This window comes from Eucyclogobius newberryi, unplaced genomic scaffold (genome assembly GCF_026437365.1).
Source record: "Eucyclogobius newberryi isolate DKJ021-1_F unplaced genomic scaffold, fEucNew1.0.hap1 SCAF_9, whole genome shotgun sequence".
NCBI lineage: Eukaryota > Metazoa > Chordata > Actinopteri > Gobiiformes > Gobiidae > Eucyclogobius > Eucyclogobius newberryi.
The window spans coordinates 30,479,750-30,495,904 of record NW_027316532.1 but is presented as its reverse complement, the minus strand read 5'-3'; the positions used below and the strand labels follow the sequence as shown (position 1 = coordinate 30,495,904).

Sequence of the window (16,155 nt, the reverse complement as noted above, 5' to 3'; positions counted from 1 at the left end):
AAGCTGGAGTTACATGTACAAATGACCAATGGCCAATTGGCATGTGATGTGATTGGGTTACATAAGAAATAAATCTTATAAATATGGAGATACTGTATATTTTACACATTATGGGCTGTGCACATCTCACCATTTAATTAGTGAAAAGACAGTGAATGTGGCACGAGAATTTATGAGAAAACTGTCAAATTGAAATAGATCATTTGCATTTTGAGAACGGACATAATAATGGACATTGTGGCACAGTGAAAATGCATCAGTGTAAATGCGACATTATATGATCAAAAGTTTTACTTCATCATTCAGCAAACTGCTCTAGGACGATGTGCCGGTGAGGCTACAGTATGTGCAGTGAAATGAGACTGAACGATCTTGTGGCTCTTGTACGTCAGCAGGGGAGGAGGAACCAGAGGGCTGGCTCTCAGCAACAACAAACAGGGAAGAGGAGCGCGCTATAAGTAGAGAATGAAGCAGGACAGCGTCAAAACAGCACAGACAGCTGCGGAGCGGGGGACATGTGGGCAACAGCGGGCAGCGAGACTGAAAACAGAGGTTTGTTTTTGACGGACTGACCTCCTCTTATAACAGCGTCATCAAGTCCGGGAGTAAGGCAGAAGTGTAGTCCGACCTCCTTCCGTGCAGCGGCTCGCCTCTGTGTCACTGCACGCTCCAAACCCTGGATGAGCTCCAGACTTCAGCACTGACAGTGGACAGCTCCACGGCGCGACCCGGACCCTGGTCTGAACACCTCCTGATGCGCGCACTTCCAGACGGACTCGAGTCTGGTGAAAGTCCAAGCTAAAGGACGCACTGCGAGCTCAATATGTACCAGGGGCATTTGCAGGTATGTGAATGTCCACTATGCCCGGCACACTTTGACTCATCCCGCCCGTTTAGTGCAAGTCAAGGGCATTTACTACAGTGACAGTGTCAGTCAAGTCTGGAGCAGAACAGAACTCACTGCAGCTGACAGCGCAGCGATTATTGGCTGAAAAAACATTTCAGTTCATAAATGTTATCGTTCTACTGAAGGCAAATGCTGTAAGTTTGTGTTTATTATTTTGGATAGAGACTACTTGGGGAATTGTTCTCAACGCTCTGTCAGCTCTGTGTTTCCAATGCATCAGCGAGAAAACAAGCTCGTGCTGCGTCCCACGTGCACGAACAGATGAAAACACTCGCGTTCTATTGATGACACTGGACATATGGAGCCAATTATTTTCAAATGCATTGACGTGCAAGCCAATGTTTTAATTCCATAGATATTAATAGGCAAAATAATTAAAGTAAATAGGTTAAAGGGGGAAAGACAAGTTGGTTACTGAACTTTCTAAATGATCAGGTTTCTTATTCCATGTGCCATTGACTGAGATGCTTACATTTGTAGTGTACTACATGCACTGTAATGGAATAGCCTTTACAGCAGGCTAGTCAACTCCACTCTTCCTGTTTAAAGCAGTGCTGTCAGCTGATTGAGATGCTCCAGACAGTTGATTATGTAACACACCAATCCTGACTCAGGGCTTTTGGAGAGCATAAAGGATCAAAAGTTAATATTTTATGGTATATTTCTCCTGCAACGTTACGCATTGAAAATGCATGAATAAAGCAACCGCCTGTTTTTACTTTTACCCATGTTAGTGAAGGGTCATTGAAAAGGCTGTGGTAAACTGAGGAAAACCAATGTACTATGTAATAGTACCATTTTCATCCCATTTTATGTTCATAACCACACGCATGCCATCACACTGTGCACTGTTTGCATTCAGACTTAATAGGACGCCTGTCCACTGATACATTCACGGCCTTATTTAGCTGCAAATGTCCAGTAAACGCTGTATCTGATGGTAATAGATCTGGCTGTGACGCACACCTTGTGTAACAAAAGTATTTATCTCTCACTTCAGATGAAAACTATGTATGTGTGTGTTTGTGTGTCTGTGTTTGGAGGTTGGATCAAATTTAAAATGATATAGTAGAGAAATGTGCTCTTTTTAGACTCGAATCTGGGCTTAACATCACAACAAGATAGTTAAGGAACATCTTGTTATGGGACATAGAAGTGAACCTTGTTTCCACAAAGGTGGGGAACATTGACTCTTGGGAACTAGAATGGATGACTCCAAAACATGCTGTCCTCTTTTGTTCCTGCCTGTAGCGGTTGGACTTGAACAAATCTATAGTGGGGAATCTGTAGTACTGTTCCACAATATAAGAAAATAGTTATGGTTTTGAAAATACATTTGCTTGTATATGGGAAGACACAGCCATAATGTTACTCTCTGTATAGTCCTATCCTAAACGTAGCCTATAGACATTTATATGGACAGGGAAGCCTTTGTCAACAACAGACCATGATGTCAAATGTCAAGAAAGGTACATTTTGATCGAGCAATATTTCCACTTAAGACAATTAAGTTAAAGACAACGAACATGTATTTTGTCCTATAACAACTCATTCATTCAACTTTTAATTTGGCCGTCTACCCGAGTAACTGTGTCTGATTACCAAGAACATGTTTCTGTGAATGTGAGCACAATGTCCGCCGGATCAAATGTCTTATTGTGAGATGGATTTCAAAGTGGTAACAAAACTTGGCTGGAACAGAGCAAGGCTATTGTGTAATCCAAAATGAAAAGGTCACCGAAATGAAAAAAATGAAAAAAAGATATATACATAATTAGTTAAAGTGAATTAGTCTGAGCTTGCCAGTGTTTTCATCTTTTTCTATTATTTTCCGTATTCAAAAAAACAAGACGTAATTCCTCTTTCTGTGCCAATACATGTACTGTGTTGCCAATATTTCAGTATTTCACTTCGCCAGCCAAAGATTGTATTACTAAATCAAGTAATGGAGAGGAGCAATGTGCTATAAAAAGTAATTGAGTGGTGTGGATATCGTGAACTGTGCTGCCGAAGGTGCAATTGAAGATGCCGCTTCAGGAGGAGGAGCTGACTCGGCACACTTCTACACAACCAGACATAGTATGAGATGGTACCAATCAATACACCACGGAGTTTACTGCAGTCCTCCATCGTACAATCCTATTATACCTGTGACATTTTAAACCGGGCTGCCGTGTGCTCCCTGCTCCACTGTCTATGCTTACTGTAAATCTAATTAGTCACTGTTTGTACTATGAGTTTAAAACATCTCTTGGGTCAATAGAAATGATGTGCGAACGCCTTTGGATGTTTGCTCGCTTAAGCATAAACACGGTTATGTAATTTTATTAGCATATTCAGAAACCCTGAGGAGAAAACCTGATCAAGAGCAGATTGAGTGTCTTAAAACCCCATTCAATTTCTTTTCATTATTGTTTAGGTTTTGCGCTTGCGTTACTGGCTGCTTGTTTATACGTAATTCTGTGCCAGCACACATACAGTAAGTATAATGGGAAAAGCACCAAGTTATTCGGAATGCAGTGAGGCAATTTGCATTTCTTGTTTCCAGCGCCATTTGCCCAGACGAGATGAGTCAAAACGGCGTTGCTCGAATTAACATGATTAAACATTCATTCATTCATTTTCCAGCGCTTGTGCCCGTTAGGGTTCAGGAGTGACTGGAGCCAATCCCAGTGACTTTGGGCCTTAGGCGGGGTACACCATGGACCTAGGCCCGCTCGCCGCAGGGTTGAGCATGATTACACATACGCTATGAATATGATGAATGCCAAACAAAGCTAAAATAAGTCTGCTTTAAATAGCCTTTAAGTTCAAAGGGAAGGTCATAGTATTTCATCTCTGGGTCAGTAAACAGAGCATCAATAAAATCAATAGCACAATGATGACAGGTTGCGACTTTAACGTATTCTAACCTCACAGGTCACTAAATGTCTCTCAAACTCAAGCTTAAGAGTTTAAGAGACACTGTGAAATAAAACAACACAAACACGTTGTAATAATTGGCAGAAATTGTCTCTAGGCCTTGATCATTTTGCTTGGAACTTGAAAAGCACATTCAGATAATCAGCTGTGTCAATATCAGTCAAGTTTAATGGTACTTTTAATATTCACAATAAATACTTCTAATACCATCTAATGCATTTGAAATCGTGACGTATCTTTATCTTATTGATCTGATTTTAATAACAATCTAATTTAATATAAGAATGTATTCGTGATGTAGAGTCAGATTAAACTAAACTGGCGGAGCAATAATAAACTCCCTTTAATACAGTGCCCGTCCAAAAAAAAGAATCACCACTTTGATTCAACAATAAAGCAAATACAGCAGGTACGAGCCTCTGGATAATCGATGCATGGATGATGATATTTCAGCTGTAACACAGTATTTAAACACAGCAGTGAGCGAGTTGTCATTTCTGAAACAACCATGTAGAAAAACAAATCCTGTGGTCATGGAAAGGATGGCAGTGTGTTTGAGAAGGGTCAAATCATTGGCATCAAGCAGAGAAAACATCTAAGTAGAAGCAGAAACTTAATCTACTACAGATCTGAACCTCAGTGTTTGAGCTGGTGGAGGCTTTTTGCAGTGGATGGAAATAAACCTTTTGCTATTACAGATGCTTATTGAAACTATGCCACGGCGAATGTGTGCTGCAATCAAAGCTAAAGGCAGTACTATGAAATGTTAGAGCGTGTGCCCCTTTTTTTCTGTGGCAACTTTAGTTTTTTTTGGACAAGAAGTGTATTTTTGCCTCTGACATTTCACAATTCTCAAAAAAAAAAGGAAATATTTGAATTTCTGAGATTTGTTTTGTCTTGACTCGTGACTTAAATACAGTATGTGATGAAATGTAATGCTATTCGAACAAAAAGCAGAGTTGTATTTGAATACAGGAAGCAAAGTTCTTACGGTCAATCAGATCAATAGCCGCAGAGCATGTGTTCTGTAGATACTGTCTCTTGTGTGTCGCAGGTCAGTAAATATTCTTTATTCCCTCTTGACATGTTGTGCAGAGTTTGTCCACACGTGTTGTACAGTAGGCAACGTTAAGACTCGACAATGGAGGTCGTCCAAATACTTTCGCCGAGGGAGTCTAAGGCCGCTCTGATTAAAGACGCCGGCTCTTGATTAATGGTGATTTAATAGGCCTGCCTCTTTCTGAGCCCAGTGTAATCAGTCAAACATAGTTGGAACAAACTCACATGCATTACGTTACGGGAGATAATGGAAGCCGTGCGCAGATCGTTATTAGCTTTGAATACGTCATATACTTGTATTTATGTATATTATTGACAAGCAAAAGTTGTGGTCTGGCCAGCATTTGAAAAGGCTTATCCGATTGAATGGTGTTTCCTCAAATTATTATCATCAAACCTTCCACAGGAAATCATTTAAAGACACCGATATCAGATTGAGGTAAAATATCTAAGTCAGCGGTGGGAGGGGCGAGTTCAAACAATATTATGTCTTTCTAACAGATATTTGTTAAAACATGTCTTTAAACATATTAGTTGATTTTCAATTATCAGACAAATGTGAAATGTCTATCAAATGAATCACAAAAATGCAGAACTGTCACCCTTATTTGAAAGTTTACAGCATTTCAAAAAATACGTATTGTTAATCAACCCTTTTTGTTGCTTTAAAAAAAAATTATAAACCATAAATTCAATATTCAAATGTTTCATATCTTCAAAACAACATTCACAATATCATCTAAGCTTCGATATAATGTCCACCTTTGTTCAGCAGTGGATCCTCAAAGCCAATATATTCATTGATTAAACATATTCCATAGAGTCTTGTCAGTTGGGAGATAACTCCCGACCTTTATGATTTCCTTCTGGGGAAACCTCAGCCAATCTTCTGGATAAATCCTTTGATGGTCCGACACAGCCAAAAATCCATTCATCTAGACTTTAAATAGACAAAAACATAAATGATCTCTTGTTATGCAACGTGACAGGGCTGGACTGGCTTTCTGTTTCTTGGATTAAAATCATCCCAAAACAAAAAGATCACCAGTGTTGTTGTTTGATCTGTATCAGACAATGCATAAGAGGTTATGTCATTACAGTTGAAACATGTCAAGGTAATTGCATTATCTCTGACATATTGTCCCGCAGTTGTGAAGAGATTCTGAGTGGTCAGCATTTGTCCAGTTTGTGTATTTAAGACGAAACAGTGAGATTGAAAAGAAAAGGCACAAACTGTTAAATGATGAAGGTTTTATGAAATCCAAGCAAATAATTAAACAAACACAGCAAGACTTTTTAACAGCTTTAATCCAAAACAGGAAACTCCAGCAAACTCTTCTTTCGTAATTTGTTACAGTCAGACATGGGTAAAGAAGCCAAAAGTAAAGTTACTTCAAAAATGATATCATCAAGCAAAAGTACAAAGTAGTGGTCTAAGAAATTACTCAAGTAAGAGTAAAAAAGTATCTGGGGAAATAGCTCAAAAATACCTCAAGGAAACGTAACTGCAGTTGCTGTCCGGGTGAAATATCTGATTTGTCATTTAAAGTAAAAGTAATGTGAAGGACACAACATGAATGTGGTATTTTCAAAAGATGGACAATATAGAAACTAAAATGTTCAACTCACACTGTCAATGTACAGCTTTTGTACAACAACTGTTATTAAAATGTTACTTAAGTAGGAATAGTAGGTATGGAGTCCACAAACTACTCCGAAAAGTATGATTTCTTCAGAAGGTTACTCAAGTAAATGTAAATGAGTACCATCCACCTCTGATTACAGTGTTTGGCCTTTTATTTTTGCACGTCATTCCCAGTTTTCAGTGTTGGGTCCTTTATGAAGCTGTCCATGGTTCAATGGTTTGTGTGCTGTGGAGACCGTGCTCAGCTTGTAGGACTGGTAAAGGGGACTACAGGGCGACTAAGAAGGATTTCGGTCACAGCGGCAGTCCTTGGGCCATAAGCAGATTGAGCAGAAAGCATTTGTTGTTGCTGTACAGATTTGCAGGCTTGTGCCCTTCATGTATTATAGTATTACTAAACACAATGATAAAAAACAACGGCGCCAGACGTGAGAGTTAAAACATCTCCAAAAATGAAAAAAAGGATTATCTTGATGGACGCGCCTTGAAGCATGATTAAAAATGGATTATTCCTAGTTTGTTTCATGCCTCAGTCCAAATGGATACTTACACACTTGAGCAACTCCATGCCATTAGTGATCGTAATGGTTTATGTCAGAATATGGATCTCTGGGTAGTGATTTATCATTATGATGTGAAAACAGCAGATAAAGTAGAACGAATAAGTGTTATCTGCTGAAAACGAGACTAATCTCAAAGGGACTTTCCAAGTTAAATAAAGGTAAGAATAGATGAAATAATAAATCTGTACTTAAGGATGAAGATGGGCATTTCCTAGTCTCAATCTAGTTCAGAACTAATAATAAGACATGTTGATATGAAATACAAGTGATTTTGTGTTCATAAATGCATCCTAAATAAAATATATTGAATTAAATGCATAAATAAAAGTTGTGAGGCCAAAATAGTCAACTGAACTGCACCATTCCTTGTCTCGTCTCATTCTCGTGAACCTAATCTCGTCTTGTCTTGTGAGAATTGAGTCTCATTTCTCCCCTAGTATCAGTCCCATTTAATGCTACAATGAAAAGACAATATGGCAACACTGATTGTCTGGAGCGAACTATACTGTCTTGAAGATACAAACCAAATTCCACAATAACTGCCATAAAACATTCAGTATCTTTTAGAAGCGTGGCGTTCCCAGTTCAAGCTCGGTTGGACAAAAGGATGACACAACCTCGTAGACAGCAGTAGGCCGTACATCTCTTCGGACTCATTATTATGGGGAGTGTTTGACTTGAACTCTTGACTCACCCTTCAAACGTCACAGCAGCATTGACAGCGCTCTCAAACCTTATTCCTCAAAAGCGTCAGTGTTAAGGACCTACATTCACAGCTCTTTGTCCTGGTAGATTTTCTTTGGGCATCCGTCTTCTCAGAGTCTGTTAACGCAGCAGTTCTCCAAACCCCAAATGGAGAGTCCCGCGAGTTACTGTACAAAGCCACTTTCCTTTTCTCCTCCACAAAAGTAGGACAAGCCCCAGCATCTTTGTCAGCGGGAGCAGAGGGGCGCGCAGGGGGGGAAGCGGGTAGGCCATCTATCTCACTCGCCCCAGCCATTCATAACCGCCAACTGGGAATTCATTTGCTCCAGAAAGCAGGCGTCTCCCGGCTGCAGCGGGGGAGAGTGTCCGATCCTCCGGGGAGATACGCGGAGGCGATCATGGCTGAGAGCTGTGGGTAAACAAATGTGCACTTCAATGTGGCAGATGTGAGCTTCACCTCCAGTGTGCGCTCCAAAGGTTGAAAGGGGTGCACGCATACAATGGTACTGCTCTGTCTTCCATAATTGCATTACCTCAAAGCGCACCAGCGGCTGTTTCATTGCCTGTGCTGTTACTGATTTTACCGTCTTTGAAACGTGAAAAACAAAACATTCTTTGCAGAAATCCACTTGTGTTGTTTCTTTAATTATTCGCTGCGATGAGTTTGTAAGTAGTTTTCACAGCTTTCAGAGGGAGCGAGCAAGTTTTGTCTATAATTAGATGCAGATAAAGCACTGCGGTCTGATTTTGACCCCAAGCTGCTTTTACAAAATATCTGTACTGGGGCATCACTAATTTTACTTTATTGCTTGAAAAAAATCAGGTACACGTTATTATGGATTGTAAGAGGATTGGGACGGAACACAGCCTAATTTCAATGAATGCAACATTTTAGGTGTAGTTAGTTCATCCAGGTGACTTATAAAATAACTTTTAAACTCGATTTTTATCAAAATGTTCTAAACAACTTTTTTAATGTTATGTGACATTAAAGCTCTAGATCATTCTTAAAAGGCCAGATTTGGTCCTGTTCATGTGATTTCTTTTCTATTGATACTTTCGATTAGTAGATCTAAGATTAAAAAAAAAAAAAAACAGATTCAGCACACAGGAACTTTTTATTTTACTTGTTGAAATGTAATGTACAGCATTTGTTGCAAATCCAATTTTACACCAGGTGCCCTTCCAGCTAAAACCAGACCTAAATATATGATTTTAGAAAACAACATTAGATATTGCAGCAGTGGAAAACGTCTAATCTCATAAAAGTCAAACTCAAGTGTGTCAGGTTCTTGAAGGTGCACTAACTTTTCGGGTTGATGCCACCTTTTGACTCCATACACACTTTGTCCGGAATGTTCAATGGAAAGGCATTCAACCTATCAATCTCCAAGCATAAAGTTGTAATACTTTAGTCGTTTAGTGGAGTATTTGTCTTAGTCTGGATTATTGGTGGATTTATTAGTTGACTAATAATTATTGGGATTATAAGGATTTATGAACTACAGCAGAGGAGAATGCATGAATTATTAGAAAATATATGGTTAGTTTAATCTGTTTTTTCACTTATGAAGATGCTTTTTAATGTGTACATAGTCATTTTTGCGTGAGATCCTAATTATTTCACAGGTTAGACTCAGATCTATGAATATGCATTCTTATTGAACAGCCTACAATAAGAATGCATGTTTTCAAAGGCATTTTTAGTCATAAAAGTCCTGAAATTGAACAAATGCAAGCCACATATGTGTAATGTCATACTGTGGAACATTTCAGACACAGCAATATAAATCCTGTGACAAGATGGTGACCCCACTAACCGATCATGACCCTACTCGAAGCATTGCTACTTTGCTCAGAATAGAGGAGTTTTCCCCTTATAGCAGAGACTATTTTCAGCCGTTGAAGAGAGATATAGAATGTGGTGGCACAGTTAACAGATGAATCACGGCTCTTGTCTCCATCGCCACACTTCCCTGTCGCAGTTTAACTCTGAGAATCCGTTTGCACGCCTCACGCAGCAGATACTCATCTTCTGACAAACTCGCTGGCGACATGTGCCTGCAGCCTTCAGCCTCAGTGACTCTATCATCGCCCTCCTCCCTTCTCAGCGAGCCTCCTCTTCGCCACTACGAGTACGCCTGATAATTACAAGAAATGTCACCGTATAGTTTCAGCAATTACCACAAGCCCAATTACGGCCCTCTCATGATCGCCATTAATGTCTTTATGATCATTGATTGTCTGACAGGCAGGATGTTGTGCACACGTGAAACCAATGCGTCTGCTGTTGTGTGGTTTGATGAAACGTCTTTAAAAATGACTCTAGTTTAGATGTTTTTATCACTGAGAATAGACAGGGCAAAATTGTCTTAAGAATATGTTTGAAATTGTGGCTTGGTAAGACTATGAAAATAAGTTTTGCATTGTTTATTTATTTAATTTTTGGGATGGTTGATTGTGGCTCCAGATAAATCCCTGAGATAAGCATCTTGTGATCCACTTGAGGGTGAAATTGAGTGCTCTGCTTGACGTCTCATAACTCCATAAAGGAGTTGTGACTAATTGCGCATTATTTGGTACAGTGATGTTCTTAGGGACAGTTTCAAAGATCTTAGAAAAGGAAAATCTCAAAGTAATATTTCAATGGAAGACCGAAAGAGTCAAAAATTCAAACTCACCTCATTATTTCACATCCCAGCCAACTGAAAGCTTTCTAATGGGAATAAGCTTGACAAAATGAACGAATGCCTAGTAATATTACAGTGCCATGTCTCTTTATCTTGTCGTCAATGATGCGTGACTTCCTTGACGTATGCCAGGTCAATGGCAATAGGCAAACGTCTCTATAAATACCGATGAGACCTATGTAGTTAATGATGAATTCCCAGCAGCATTGGGCTTTTGGCGAAGTCCTGGCTTCACAAATGGATGTGTGCATAGTTCAAGGGCACAACAGCGAAAAGATCTGGAAACAAGAGGATTTCAAATTGCGCACTCCTGCTCCCAAAACATGCCCCCTCACATGGGCCGTGTTGGGGGCGCATACGTGAGCCTCGGGGTTTCGCACTGGCCTCTCCATACGAGTGTAGGTAATAAGGCGAGGCACGGCCGTGTGAATCATGTGTGGGCGCATGACACAAGGGGTCAAAGGTCACCATTACCCAGTCCGCAGTCTGCTCCTCCGCAAGGCAGCACAAGGAGACCAAAGAAGCCGCTGAAAACAAGAGGGAGGGATAGAGTATAGAGTATAGAGTATAGAGTATAGAGTGTATAGTACAGAATATAGAGTATAGAGTGTATAGTATAGAGTATAGAGTATAGAGTATAGAGTATAGAGTGTATAGTATAGAGTATAGAGTGTATAGTACAGAGTATAGAGTATAGAGTGTATAGTATAAAGTATAGAGTATGGAGTATAGAGTGTATAGTATAGAGTATAGAGTATAGAGTATAGAGTATAGAGTGTATAGTATATAGTATAGAGTATAGAGTATAGAGTGTATAGTATAGGGTATAGAGTATAGAGTGTATAGTATAGAGTATAGAGTATAGAGTATAGAGTATAGAGTATAGAGTGTAGAGTATAGAGTATAGAGTATAGAGTGTATAGTATAGAGTATAGAGTGTATAGTATAGAGTATAGAGTGTATAGTATGGAGTATAGAGTGTATAGTATAGAGTGTATAGTATAGAGTATAGAGTGTATAGTATAGAGTATAGAGTATAGAGTTTAGAGTATAGAGTATAGAGTATAGAGTGTATAGTACAGAATATAGAGTATAGAGTGTATAGTATAGAGTATAGAGTATAGAGTATAGAGTATAGAGTATAGAGTGTATAGTACAGAGTATAGAGTATAGAGTGTATAGTATAAAGTATAGAGTATAGAGTATAGAGTGTATAGTATAGAGTATAGAGTGTATAGTATAGAGTACAGAGTATAGAGTATAGAGTGTATAGTACAGAGTATAGAGTATAGAGTGTATAGTATAGAGTGTATAGTATAGGGTATAGAGTATAGAGTGTATAGTATAGAGTATAGAGTATAGAGTATAGAGTGTAGAGTATAGAGTATAGAGTATAGAGTGTATAGTATAGAGTATAGAGTGTATAGTATAGAGTATAGAGTATAGAGTGTATAGTATAGAGTATAGAGTGTATAGTATGGAGTATAGAGTGTATAGTATAGAGTGTATAGTATAGAGTATAGAGTGTATAGTATAGAGTATAGAGTATAGAGTATAGAGTGTATAGTATATAGTATAGAGTATAGAGTGTATAGTATAGGGTATAGAGTATAGAGTGTATAGTATAGAGTATAGAGTATAGAGTATAGAGTATAGAGTATAGAGTGTAGAGTATAGAGTATAGAGTATGAAGTGTATAGTATAGAGTATAGAGTGTATAGTATAGAGTATAGAGTGTATAGTATGGAGTATAGAGTGTATAGTATAGAGTGTATAGTATAGAGTATATAGTGTATAGTATAGAGTATAGAGTATAGAGTATAGAGTTTAGAGTATAGAGTATAGAGTATAGAGTGTATAGTACAGAATATAGAGTATAGAGTGTATAGTATAGAGTATAGAGTATAGAGTATAGAGTATAGAGTGTATAGTATAGAGTATAGAGTGTATAGTACAGAGTATAGAGTGTATAGTATAAAGTATAGAGTATAGAGTATAGAGTGTATAGTATAGAGTATAGAGTGTATAGTATAGAGTACAGAGTATAGAGTATAGAGTGTATGTTACAGAGTATAGAGTATAGAGTGTATAGTATAGAGTGTATAGTATAGGGTATAGAGTATAGAGTGTATAGTATAGAGTATAGAGTATAGAGTGTATAGTATAGAGTATAGAGTATAGAGTATAGTATAGAGTATAGAGTGTATAGTATAGAGTATAGAGTGTATAGTATAGAGTATAGAGTATAGAGTAGAGAGTGTATAGTATAGAGTATAGAGTGTATAGTATAGAGTATAGAGTATAGAGTATAGAGTGTATAGTATAGAGTATAGAGTGTATAGTATAGAGTATAGAGTATAGAGTATAGAGTGTATAGTATAGAGTATAGAGTATAGAGTGTATAGTATAGAGTATAGAGTATAGAGTATAGAGTGTATAGTATAGAGTATAGAGTATAGAGTGTATAGTATAGAGTGTATAGTATAAAGTATAGAGTATAGAGTGTATAGTATAGAGTATAGAGTGTATAGTATAGAGTACAGAGTATAGAGTATAGAGTGTATAGTACAGAGTATAGAGTATAGAGTGTATAGTATAGAGTATAGAGTATAGAGTATAGAGTGTATAGTATAGAGTATAGAGTATAGAGTGTATAGTATATAGTATAGAGTATAGAGTATAGAGTGTATAGTATAGGGTATAGAGTATAGAGTGTATAGTATAGAGTATAGAGTATAGAGTATAGAGTATAGAGTGTAGAGTATAGAGTATAGAGTATAGAGTGTATAGTATAGAGTATAGAGTGTATAGTATAGAGTATAGAGTGTATAGTATGGAGTATAGAGTGTATAGTATAGAGTGTATAGTATAGAGTATAGAGTGTATAGTATAGAGTATAGAGTATAGAGTATAGAGTTTAGAGTATAGAGTATAGAGTATAGAGTGTACAATATAGCGTATAGAGTATATAGTATAGAGTATAGAGTATAGAGTGTATAGTATAGAGTATAGAGTATAGAGTTTAGAGTATAGAGTGTATAGTATAGAGTATAGAGTGTATAATATGGAGTATAGAGTGTATAGTATAGAGTATAAAGTTTAGAGTATAGAGTGTATAGAGTATAGAGTGTATAGTGTAGAGTATAGAGTGTATAGTATAGAATATAGAGTATAGAGTGTATAGTATAGAGTATAGAGTATAGAGTATAGAGTGTATAGTATAGAGTATAGAGTTTAGAGTATAGAGTGTATAGAGTATAGAGTGTATAGTATAGAGTGTATAGTATAGAGTATAAAGTATAGAGTATAGACTATAGAGTGTATAGTATAGAGTATAGAGTATAGAGTATAGAGTATAGAGTGTATAGTATAGAGTATAGAGTATAGAGTGTATAGTATAGAGTATAGAGTATAGAGTGTATAGTATAAAGTATAGAGTGTATAGTATAGAGTATAGAGTATAGAGTGTATAGTATTATAGAGTATAGTATAGAGTGTATAGTATAGAGTATAGTATAGAGTATAGAGTGTATAGTATAGAGTATAGAGTGTATAGTATAGAGTATAGAGTATAGAGTGTATAGTATAGAGTATAGAGTGTATAGTATAGAGTATAGAGTATAGAGTATAGAGTGTATAGTATAGAGTATAGAGTGTATAGTATAGAGTATAGAGTATAGAGTGTATAGTATAGAGTATAGAGTTTAGAGTATAGAGTGTATAGAGTATAGAGTGTATAGTATAGAGTATAGAGTGTATAGTATAGAGTATAGAGTATAGACTATAGAGTGTATAGTATAGAGTATAGAGTATAGAGTGTATAGTATAGAGTATAGAGTATAGAGTATAGAGTGTATAGTATAGAGTATAGAGTATTGAGTGTATAGTATAGAGTATAGAGTGTATAGTATAGATTATAGAGTATAGAGTATAGAGTGTAGAGTATAGAGTGTATAGTATAGAGTATAAAGTATAGAGTGTAGAGTATAGAGTGTATAGTATAGAGTATAAAGTATAGAGTATAGAGTATAGAGTGTATAGTATAGAGTATAGAGTATATAGAAATAGAGTACCAAAATGCACAACGTGAACAAACAGATAATCAAAGATCTCACTCACTAGAACATTTTCAGATTGGAACATCAACATAATTAAATGGATTTGAACACTATCCATCTTCAGATTGAACTGAAATAGGTGACAGATGTTTCGTCTTGGTCAACCACCTGTCGATTGATCAGTCGACTAAAGGGGAAGTGACGTAACCCAAACTGCACCTAAAAGATGATAACGAGTTTATGCCAAAACCATAATCTATACAGAAACGTACTTGGAAATGGTGTATTTGTGTTAAAAGGGAAAAAAAAACATGATTCTCAAATCTTCAGCTAACTAACATCATGCTTTCCTGTTTCTGCTGTTGTCCCATTTTAGAAATCTGTTTAATCTAAACAACACACATTTTGGTCAACTAAAACATCCTCGACAAATTAATCGACCAAATGACTAAAAGTCAACAGCCTGGATTGACCTGATTTCAAGTATGTAATGACATTTCTTATTGTATTCATACACTATACTGATTTTATTTACTGATTTTGTCATTTACAGTGTCTCAACTATTTTTCAGCGATGTACAGGGTCAAATCATGTTATATTGTACACAGTATAGTGATGTGGTCTTAGAAAGTGGCAGGCAAAGAATAATTTGGCCATGCATCGGCACATCAGCAGAACAGAGGTTACGTCTCTGGGCAAAGGTCGTATTTAAAGCAACCTTTTCAATGCTACAACTTTCCTGTGAAAAAAAAAGTAGCTCCAGCGTAGCCTCCCAACTCATCCAGTGTGAGAGCAATCTATCACCCACACTCACAGAGATGTCTCACTGCATTTGTGCAAGAGAAATGCCACTGCAGCAAATGCAGAGAAAGAGACTTTTGTTGCACTGGTCCAAGATTTTCCCTTTTCATTTCAGTTCAAGCGTCACGGACAGTAACAAGGTCGTTTGAAATCCAGATGGAAAGATTAACATGTGGAGAAGATTAATAAAATGGCATGTATGTTTGGTATTAGCCTCATCCATCGAGAGACCCCAGTTCAGTGTCCTCTGGTCACATTGTCCTGTAGCAGGTGAACACCACCTCGCTTCACCTTGAGGAGAAAGTTTAGATGGAAGAGAGCTTTATTTAGTTCTCCTCCACATAACTTCACTGTCCTGAAATAAATAATCAGATCATACACTTAAATGCCCTTTATTACAAAGCATAATACAATTAAAAAAAATGTTTTTTGTTTGTTTTATAATTTGCAAAGCATTAAAATGTGCTCATGAAAATAAAGTGCAATTATACTGTTACTTTTGCTTTTAATAGTAAATTAAGCACATAACCAATAACCAATAACACAATACAGTCTAATGTTATCTAAGTACCAAGTATGTTTACGTCCATTTGATGGAGTAGAGAGGCAAATATGAAGCCAATTATACTGTATAAAGAGATTATTTTGCCTTGGAATCAAAGACTGAGTTAAAGCTTTCATCACAAGCTGGAATTATGAGAAATATATGGACAAACATGAGCCCAGATAATTACACTAACAATCTGCTTTCTATATGGTAGAGCTGGATTTTGTCCAGTGGCTGCCTTTCATTATATGAACACT

The 16,155-nt window shown here is 37.1% G+C and overlaps 1 protein-coding gene across 5 annotated transcripts in view; it reads left to right on the top strand.

Moving 5' to 3' along the window:
* The first annotated feature begins 415 nt into the window (after positions 1-415).
* The window catches only part of pex5la (peroxisomal biogenesis factor 5-like a), a 64,859-nt gene continuing 49,119 nt past the window's right edge, over positions 416-16,155 (top strand). For 3 of the 5 annotated variants that reach the window (XR_011925951.1, XM_072439066.1, XM_072439064.1), the window contains exon 1: positions 417-844. Coding sequence is in view for 3 of the 5 variants with exons in the window: in XM_072439066.1 (XP_072295167.1) it covers positions 824-844 (21 nt within the window). In the remaining 2 variants the exon portion in view is untranslated. Of the gene's footprint in view, positions 845-16,155 lie in introns of all 5 variants that reach the window. The other 2 variants (XR_011925952.1, XM_072439062.1) reach the window with 1 other exon arrangement.